At 36.4% G+C, this 10642-nt stretch overlaps 1 protein-coding gene across 1 annotated transcript in view; it reads left to right on the top strand.

Annotated features, from left to right (window-relative positions):
- Positions 1-10642, top strand: part of ERICH2 (glutamate rich 2) — a 61314-nt gene that overhangs the window by 36556 nt on the left and 14116 nt on the right. Inside the window, exon 6 of the mRNA XM_007953137.1 lies at positions 9094-9151. Coding sequence (XP_007951328.1) covers positions 9094-9151 — 58 coding nt within the window. The remainder of the gene's footprint in view (positions 1-9093; positions 9152-10642) is intronic.

Raw genomic sequence — 10642 nt, 5'->3', positions numbered from 1 at the left:
TTTTTTTCAAAACTGTATTGTGAGTGGGGTGAAAGTTTACAGAACAATTTGGTTTTCCATTCAACAGTTCATACATATTTGTGGTGTGACATTCATTGCAATCCTCACAGCACTCTTCCCACTTCCTCCCTGTGGTTACCATTTCCGTCTGTCCTCCCTTGCTATCCCTTTCTGCCTTCTTAGATTTATCCCTGGGCAAATGTTGCCCTTTTAATCTCATATGGTTGGTTGTGCTAACGAGTGCGTACCTGTCTGGTGTTTCTGTTCACCTGTCTATCGTTTGGCTGAAAGTTGAGCCACGGGTTGAGTTGGGTTCCCGAACTGGTTTTAAATCACACAGTAGCCCCTTGTTTTATTCAAATGACTGCCTCTTGGTCCATGTACAGGCTCCACATAAGCATATTTAAATGCTCTGCAATTCCCATTCTTCACAATGTTGTCCATAATTTATTAAGATCCACAGTCCAGTGACTTTGCATAGTCAGTAAAACTCAGGTGAACATCCTCTGGTATTCTGTGCTTTCAGCCAAGATCCATTTGATGTCAGCAGTGATATCCCTCCTTCCCGTATCCTCTTCTCAACCTGGCTTGAATTTCTGACAGGTCCCTGTCAGTGTACAGCTGTAACTGTTTTTGAATTCAACAGCATTTTACTTGCATGTGATAGTAATGATATTGTTTGATAATTTCCTCATTCAGTTGGATCACCTTTCTGTGGGCTTGGTGCATATAGTGTCTTCTAGTTGGTTGGACAAGTGCTGTCTTCCAAATTTTAGGGCATAGAAGAATAAGTGTTTTCAGGTTGCATCTGTTTGTTGAAACGTTTAAACTTGTATTCCATTAGTTCCCAGAATCTTGTTTTTTGCCAGTGCCTTCAGTGCATCTTGGACTTCTTCCTTCAGTACCATCAATTCCTGATCATATGCTACGTCCTGAAATGATTGAACATTGACTATGTCTTTATGTTACAGTGACTCTGTGTAGTCTTTCATCTTCTTTTGATACTTCCTGCATCATTCAATATTTTGCCCATAGATTGCTTCAGTGTTGCAACTTGAGGCTTAAATTATTTCTTCAGTTCTTTTGGCTTGAGAAATGCCATGGGTGTTCTTCCTTTTGGTCTTCCAACTCCAGCTCTTTGCACATTTCATTTTAATACTTCACTTTGTCTTCTCCAGCTGCCCTTTGAAATATTCTGTTTAGCTCTTTTACTTCATCACTTCTTCCATTTTAAAGACAAATTTCCAAATTATCTAGACAGTGGAAAGACAAGAAATTTCTAATTTTTCTTTAAAATATCTTTTATAGCTGAATTTGTTTCCCAGTCAGGATCTCACCAAGGTTCATGTTTTATATTTGGTTGTTAACCATCTCTTTATTTTGAATGTCAGAAATAATTTAATATAGGGTCAAAATTTTAAAACTTTTCTTCAGACTAATTTTGTAGTCTTAAGTAATTCTCACAGAGCTCTGGTAGTGTAGTGCCTAAGGCACTTGACTGCTAACCAGATGGCTGGCAGTTCAAACCCACCAGCCACCAGCCACTCCTCAGAGGGAAGGTTGGGCAATCCACTTCCATAGTGACACTGCCACAGAAACCCAAGGAGGGGTCACTATGATCGGATCTGACTCAACAGCACATAACAACAACAAGTAATTCTCATAACAGACTTTAGCTAAATATTCAGTGCATCAATTTCTTAATTTCACTGCCTTTTGAACTATTAAGATGAAATATATTTTATGTTAATAACAACAAAAAGTAATTCAATGCAAGGGACCTTTAAAATTGATTATATAGTCCTTTTGTCTTTCTGAGAATAGTATTTATTATAATGATTCATTAAGTAGACTAGATATTAATTATTAGATGTTAATTTTGTTAGGTGTGATAACAATATTGTGGTTGTGTGTTTATTTTAAAATAAAATGGTCCAGGAGGAGAGAAGGAATGTGTGGTGATATTGATCAAACAAGACTGCAAAGTGTTCATAATTCTTGACTCTGATAATTGGGTACATAATTTTCTTTGTACTAATCTTTCTCCTGCGTATATTCAGAATTTACATACTAAAAAGATTTTTTAAATGTAACAGATACAATATTATACTGATCACATTCTTTGGCCATGATCAATTAATCTAGACACTATAACAAAAATATAACAATAAGTTAAAACCACTTAAAACTAAAAGATATTTTCTTAAGTGACTTTTGAGTTGAAAAGAAAAACAAATAATTTACAAGCTATTTAGAAAATAGTAGTAACCACAACACTAAATAGTGAAACGTTTGAGAACTTAAAGCTTCAGATGTTTTGGTGATGATGATGGTGATGATTCAAGAAAAAGTGCAAATGAATGAGCTACATATTAATGTCAGAAACTAGAAGAATTACAAAATAAGCATAAGGAAAACAAGAATTAAAGAAACTGAAATGAATTCAAAGTAAAAACCATATAATGTGTCAGTTCATGCTGGCTAGCTGAAGAAAATAAAAAAGATATAGATCAACCAGTTTGTTGTTGTTATGTGCTGTCGAGTTGGCCCCTACTCATAGCAACCCCTCCTTAGGTTGCCAAGGCAGTATCACTGCGGAAGTAGATTGCCCAGATCAACCAGTAGATACTGTAATTAAAATGGAAGAATACCATAATTAGGAATGAAAATGAAGAACAACTGAGACAGGAAGAGATTTCTAAAACAGTTCTATTGCATGAGTTGAACATAACATTTACTAATACACGAAAAAGTGAACATTATGAAATACAGAATTGTGATGATTTATAGAAAAATCTCTAGAAGAGTTTTATTTACATTAGAAAAATATAAATAATTCATTACCCATGGGAGAAATTAAGAAAACTGATAGAGAACTATTTCTTAAAAATGCTCCTGGGTATTTATCAAATATTTGGAAATGTGTGAGAAGTGTCTCTCTTATATTACTTAATGCCCTTGACTCTTGCAGAGAGTAAAATGAGTATTCCTAATATGATTCAGAATATGTCATACACGAGCAAGAATAATCTTCAAAGTGTAGTTTTTATTTTTGACGGAAACAACCTAGCTAATGAATAAATGATTAGTAAATTGTAGCCTAAGCAATTAAAGAATATAGGATAACTTTCACCCAAATCACAATTTTTAAAAAAAGAATATAGTATAGAAGAACATTTAATACTGGGGGAGAAAATTATCATGATACATGGTTTATTTTTTTTTTAATTATTTAAAAAAATCCCAATTCTTCTTAATCTACATGTGTTCATTTATAAAAAAAAGAGTAAAAGGACATACATAAAAATATTAAAAATAAAATCTCTAGGTGGTAGAACTATAGGTGCTTTTTAATTGAGGACAGAGAGGAAATTTTAAATTGCATTTTCCTGCATACAAAAAAAAGTGACAGAAACGATGCCAGCAATCACATGATTGATAGACTTTTGCAAGACCAATGACTTATCATTGCATATACCTTTTTCAAAAACGTAAATGGTGATTATACACATGGACCTCACCAGATAGAATATACAGGAGTCAAATCAACTCTATCAGTGTAAAGAGACCCTGGAGAAGTTCAGTATCATCAGTCAGAACAAAGCCAGAGCACAACTGCAAAAGAGACCATCAGTTGCTCATATGCAAGTTCAGGATGAAGCTGAAGAATATTAAAACAAGTCCATAAAAGCAAAATATGACCTTGAGTATATCCCATCTGAATTTAGAGACTACCTGAGAAAGGATTTTGATGCATTGAACAGTAATGCCTGAAGACCAGACAAGTTTTGGGATGACATCAAGGACATCATATGTGAAGAAAGCAAAAGGTCATTAAAAAGACAAGGAAGAAAGAAAAGACCAAAATGGGTATGAGAAGAGACTCTGAAATGTACTCTTGAACATAAAGTAGCTAAGGCTAATGGAAGAAATGATGAAATAGAAGAGCTGAACAGAAGATTTCAAAGAGTGGCTCGAGAAGACAAAGTAAAGTATGATGAAATATGCAAAGACCTGGAGTTAGAAAAAATGGAAGACCATTCTGGACATTTCTGAAAGTGACAGACCTGAAGAAAAATTTCAGGCCTCAAGTTGAATTATTGAAGGATTCTATGGGCAAAATAAAGGTGTTTTGGTGGCACAGTGCCTAAGGCGTTGGACTCCTACTGAAAGGTTGGTGGTTCAAATCCACCAGCCATTCCATGAAAGGAAGATGAGGCGATCTATTTCTGTAAAGACTTACCACTTTGGAAACCCAGTGGATGTCACTGTGAGTAGGAGTCGACTTGATGGCAGTGAGTTTGGTTTTTGTTTTATGGGCAAAATAGTGAAAGGGTACAACCCTTCCTGATTTTAACCCATGCAGTATCCCCTTGTTCTGATTGAATGACAGCCTCTTGGTCTATGTACAAGTGTCTCATGAGAACAGTTAAGTACTGTCGAATTCCCATTCTTCTCAATGTTGTACATAATTTTTAATGACCCACATAGTCATAGTCAATACAACATGGGTAGACATCTTTCTGATATTTTTTTGCATTCAGCCAAGATCAAACCAACATCAGCAATGATTCCAGCTTGCATTTCTGGGAGTTCCCTGTAAATACACTGCTATAACTGATTTTGAATTGTCTTCAGCAAAATTTTACTTGCATGTGATATTAATGATATTGTTTGATAATTTCCACATTCTATTGGATCACCTTTCTTTGGAGTGGGCACAGATATAGATCTCTTCCAGTCAGTTGACCAAGTAGATGTCTTCCAAATTTCTTAGCATAAACAAGCACCTCCAGCACTGCTTCTATTTGTTGAAACATCTTAATAGGTATTCCATCAGTTCCTGGAGGCTTGTTTTTCACCAGTTCTTTCAGTGCAGCTTGGACTTCCTTCAGTACCATTGGCTCTTGATCATATGCTACTTCCTGAAATAGTTGAACTTCAACCAGTTCTTTTTGGTACAGTGACTGTGTATTCCTTCCATCTTCTTTTGATGCTTCTTGCATTATTTGATATTTTATGCATAAAATCCTTCAGTAATACAGCTTGAGGTTTGAATTTTTTCTTTAGCTTTTTCAGCTTGAGAAATGTCAAGCATGTTCTTCCTATTTGGTTTTCTAACTCCAGGTCATTGCACATTTCATTATAATACTTTGTCTTTTGGGGCTGCCTTTTGAAATCTGTTCAACTCTTTTATTTCATCATTTCTTCCATTCGCTTTAGCTACTTTCCATTCAATAGCAAGTTTCAGAGTCTCTTCTGACATCCATTTTGGTCTTTTCTTCCTTTCCTGTCTTTCTAATGACCTTTTGTTTTCTTCACGTATGATGTTCTTGATGTCATCCCACCACTCATTTGGTCTTCAGTCATTGGTGTTCAGTGTGTCAAATTCAGTGCACACAGTCTCTAAATTCAGGTGAGATATAATCAAGATTATATTTTAGCTCTCATGGACTTGTTTTAATTTTCTTCAGCTTCAACTTGAACTTGCATATGAGCAATTGATGGTCTGTTCCACAGTCAGCCCCTTGCCTTTTTTTGTTTGAATGTACTGAACTTCTCCATTGCCTCTTTCCACAGATATAGTCTATCTGATTCCTATGCATTCTATCTAGCAAGATCCACATGTATAGCTGCCCTTTATATTGTTGAAAAAAGATGTTTGCAATGAATAAGTTATTGGTCTTACAAAATTCTACCATGTGATCTCCAGCATCATTTCTATCACGAAGGCCATATTTTCCAACTACTGATGTTCTTGTTTCCATCTTTCACATTCCAATCACTAGTAATAATCAGTACATCTTGATTGCATGTTTGGTCCATTTCAGACTGCAGAAGTTGGTAAAAGGATTGGAGGAAGACTTATTAACAACCTGCAATATTCAGATGACACACCTTGCTTGCTGAAAGTGAAGATGACTTGAAGCATTTACTGATGAAGATCAAAGACTACAGTCTTCAGTATGGATTATACCTCAACATAATGAAAACAAAGATCCTCACACCTGGACCAATAAGCAACATTACAATAAATGGAGAAAAGATTGAAGTTGTCAGGGATTTCATTTTACTTGGATCCACAATCAACATCCATGGAAGCAACAATCCAGAAATCAGATGTTGTATTGCACTGGGCAGATTTGCTGCAAAAGACCTGTTTGAGGTATTACTATACAAAGATGTCACTTTGAAGACTAAGGTGTACCTAACCTAAGCCATGATATTTTTCATTCACCTCACATGCATGCGAGAGCTGGGCAATGAATAAGGAAGACCAAAGAAGATGATGCCTTTGAATTGTGGTGTTGGTGAGGAATACTGAAAATACCATGGACTGCCAGAAGTATGAATAAATCTGTCCTGGAAGAAGTACAGCCACAATGCTCTTGGAAGTGAGAACGGCCAGACTTTATTCACCTCCTATGGTCATGTTGTCAGAAGAGATTATTCCCTGAAAAAAAGGCATCATGCTTGGTAAAGTAGAGGGTCAGTGAAAAAGGGGAAGCTCATCAACAAGATAGATTGACACAGTGGCTGCAATGATGGCTTCATGTACAACAAGAATTGTGAGGATGGTGTAGAACCAGACAGTGTTTCATTCTGTTACACATAGGGTTGCTAAGAGTTGGAGCCAACTTGATGGCACATAACAACAACATGGGCAAAATATTGAATTATGTAGGAAGCATCAGAAGAAAATGGAATACAGAGAACTACTGTACTGAAAAGAATTGGGCAACATTCAACCATTTCAGGAAGTAGCATATGGTTAAGAACCAGTGGTATTAAAGGAAGAAACCCAAACTGTGCTGACAGCATTGGCCAAAAACAAAGCTTCAGGAATTGATGGAATACCAGTTGAGATGTTTCAACAAACAGAAGCAACCTGGAATTGCTCACTTGCATATACCAAGAATTTTGGAAGACAGCTATGTAGACACCTGACTGGAAGAGATCTATGTTTGTGCACATCCCCCAAAAAAATGTGATCCTGCAAAATGCAGAAATTATTGAACAATGCCATTAATAAAACATGCAAGTAAAATTTTGCTGAAGATAATTCAAAAATGGTTGCACCTGTGCATTGGCAGGGACCTGCCAGAAATGCAAGCCAGATTGAGAAGAGGATGTGGAATGAGGGGTATCAATGTTAATGCCAGATGCATCTTGGCAGAAAACAGAGAATACCAGAAGGATGTTTACCTGTGTTTTATTGACTATGCAAAGTCATTCAACTGCATGAGTCCCAACAAATTATGTATAACATTGTGAAGGATAGGAATTCCAAAACATTTAATTGTGCTTCTGTGGAACCTGTCCATGGACCAAGAGGCAGTCATTTGAGTGACCAAAGGGCTAGGGCAAGGTTTAAAATCAGGAAAAGTGTGTGTCAGGGTGATATCCTTTACCATACTTACTCAGTTTGTAGGCTGAGAAAATTATCCAATAAGCTGGATTATATGAAGAAGAGTCCAACATCAGGATTGCAAGAGGACTTATTAACAACCTGTGATATGCAGATAACACAACCTTACTTGCTAAAAGCAAAGAGGACATGAAGCACTTACTGATGAAGATCAAAGACTATATATAACCTTGAGTGTGAATTATACCTCAACATAAAACAAAAATCCTTACAACTGACACTAAGCAACATCATGATAAATGAAGAAAAGATTGAAGTTGTCAAGAATTTCATTTTACTTAGACTATAATCAACACCCACAGAAGCAGCAGTCAGAAATCAAATGACATACTGAATTGGGCAAATCTCTGCAGAAGACCTCTATAAAGTGTTCAAAAGCAAAGATGTCACTTTGAAGACTAAGGTGCACCTGACGCAAACCACAGTATTTTCACTCACTTCATCTGCATGTGAAAGCTGGACAATTAATAAAGAATATTGAAGAATAATTCTTGCATTCAAGTTATGATATCGGCGAAGAATATTGAATATATCAGGAGTGTCAGAAGAATGAGTAAATCTGTCTTAGAAGAAGTACAGCCAGAATTCTCCCTAGAAGTCAGGATGGTGAGACTTTGTCTCACATATTTTGGACATGTTATCAGGAGGCACCAGTCCTTGGAGAAGGACATCATGGTTGGTAAAGTAGAGGGTCAGGGAAATAGAGGAAGACCCTTAACAAGGTGGAGCGATGCAGTGGTGGCAACAGTGAACTCAACCATAGCAATGATTGTGAAGATGGCACAGGATTGGGCAGTGTTTTGTTTGTTGTCACCGGTGATGTGAGTTGAAACTGACTCAATGGCACCTAACAAGAAAAACAACACAAAAAATTGTATTACTGTGTAATAATAAAAATAGGGGGACAAAACCCAACTAGATGATAATAAGAATAAGTCTGGAAAGTATTGAATAAACAAAACTGTAAGTCTATAGTTTTTGTAACTAAGAATTTTCACAAATGAAGGCTGAACCTGACCCAGAGATATTAACATAAAGTGTTTTATGTTTACTATCTTTACTATGGCTTTACTATCTGTGCCAGTTCAATCAACTTACTTTTCTTGTACCATCTCCATGACTGGTTGCAGAATAGGCCATTCTAATCCATAGGGCTTTCATTGGCTGGTTTTCAGGAGTAGATTGCCAGACCTTTCTTCCTAATCTAACAAATAGCTGGCAATTGTACATGAGGTATGTTGGCCAGGAATCAAGCTTTGTGGATTTTACAATCTGCGTAGAAAGCAAGAGTTCTACCAATGAAACACCTGTGCCCTTCTTGCCTTGCCATGTTGCTGTTACTAGTCATTTTCGACTTAATAGTTACCCCATGTGACCGAGTAGAACTCCCCCACAGGGTTTTCTAGGCTACGGTCTTCAAAAAGCAGATCTACAGGTTTTTCTTCTGCGGAGCCTCTGGGTGAGTTCTAACTGCTACCCTTTTGGTTAGTAGATGAGTTGCACTTACACATCCTTGATGATTGATTAGAGACTCACTGTTGGAAAAATGTGTAGATAGTAAAAGTGAAGTAATCATTAACAGAATATTTTCTAGGGAATTCATAATTGTTATTTAAGTTATTTTCTGAAACAACTTATCCAAAGAATTTCTTAATGTTTTCCAGTTCTTGAGAGCAGAAATGGACCGAGATTACCATCTGGCGAAAAAATTATGTCAGATGAGTAAGTTCAAAATATTTTAATAATTCCCAGTATTTTCTTTGTTTCTAAATTCCATAATATTTCAGATGGTTTCATTATCATAAGTGAATTCTCTATAGTAAATTAAGTTTTTTGGTGAAAGTACTAATTTAAACTTGTAGAATACCTTTGAGTAAGATAAATTAATATAGACTAATTAATTGGAAAGCATGTCAAAATCCTTACCCTCATAATAATGGGTTAGTAATTATGTCTTTAAAGAAAGTATAAAGAAGTGACAGGAAATACAACAGTCAAGTGTTACTTAACATGTGATTAATTTTTCCACAAATATTTGAGTGCTTACATGTGCCAGGCTCTGTTCTAGGCAATGAAACTACAGCAGTCAACAATCCCATATTTGTGGATTTTATATAGGAGCTCCGGTAACCTAGTGCCTAAGGCAATTGACTGCTAACCAGAAGGCTGGTGGTTCAAACCCACCAGCCACTCCTCAGAAGGCAGGTTGGGCAATCTACTTCTGTAGTGATACTGCCTCAGAAACCCGAGGAGGGGTCCCTATGAGTCGGGTCTGACTTGACAGCACATAACAACAATATGAGATAGATAATAAACTAATAAAGAGTGTCATAAACGGAAGCTGCTATGGAGAAAAATAAAATAGGGAAGAAGAAATAGAAGGAAGCAAAGCGGTTTTAAATAGGATAGTCTAGGAAGGTTTCACTGAAAGACTTGAGTAAAGACTTGGAAGTTAACCATGTGACTGTCTGAAAGAAGTGTGTTTCAGGCAAGATGAATAGCAAATGCAGATGTCCTGAGATGGGAATAAGCCGAATGAGGGACAGCAAGGACAGTGTAACTGGAGCAGATGAGGAAGAGAAGAGAAGGGAGGTGTATGACAGGAGATGGGGTCAGAGATGACACTTCAGGAGTGGTGCAGATTGCATAAGACTTTTTGACCATTTAAGGACTTTGGCTTTTTCTCTGAGTGAGGTGGTAAACCACTGGAGGGTTTTGAATATATAAGTGACATGATCTGCCTTAGTTTTCTTTCTGTCCTTGGTTCTTAGTAGTTTGACTGGATGTTCAAAATAGTTGTGGTTTTCTTTGTATTTATATTCTTTTGGGATTTACTGAGTTGTTTTTTTAAAAATCTGTGAGTTAATGTTTTTCATCAGCTAAGAAAATTCCTTGGCCACTGTCTTTTCAAGTATCATTTCTGCCCTGTTCTCTATCTTTTCTCTTCCTGAGTCTCCAATTACAAATAAATTAGACTTTTTCATGCCCCATTATTTCCATTTATTTTTCTCTTTGTGCTTCAGTTTGGATATTTTCTATTGATCTGTTTTTAAATTCATGTATTTTTTTTTTTTTTTTGCCTGTCACATAGTAGATACTCATTTAATAAGTTTATTATTATTGCAGGAGCTCTGGTAGCATAGTGGCTAAAGCACTTGACTGCTAACCAGAAGGCTGGCGGTTCAAACCCACCAGCCACTCCTCGGAAGGAAG

This window comes from Orycteropus afer, unplaced genomic scaffold, assembly GCF_000298275.1.
Source record: "Orycteropus afer afer isolate SDZICR_OR568_19922 unplaced genomic scaffold, OryAfe1.0 scaffold00001, whole genome shotgun sequence".
NCBI classification, from domain to species: Eukaryota; Metazoa; Chordata; class Mammalia; order Tubulidentata; family Orycteropodidae; genus Orycteropus; species Orycteropus afer.
The sequence above is the reverse complement of the archived record's forward strand: the minus strand, read 5'-3'. Positions and strand labels throughout refer to the sequence as shown.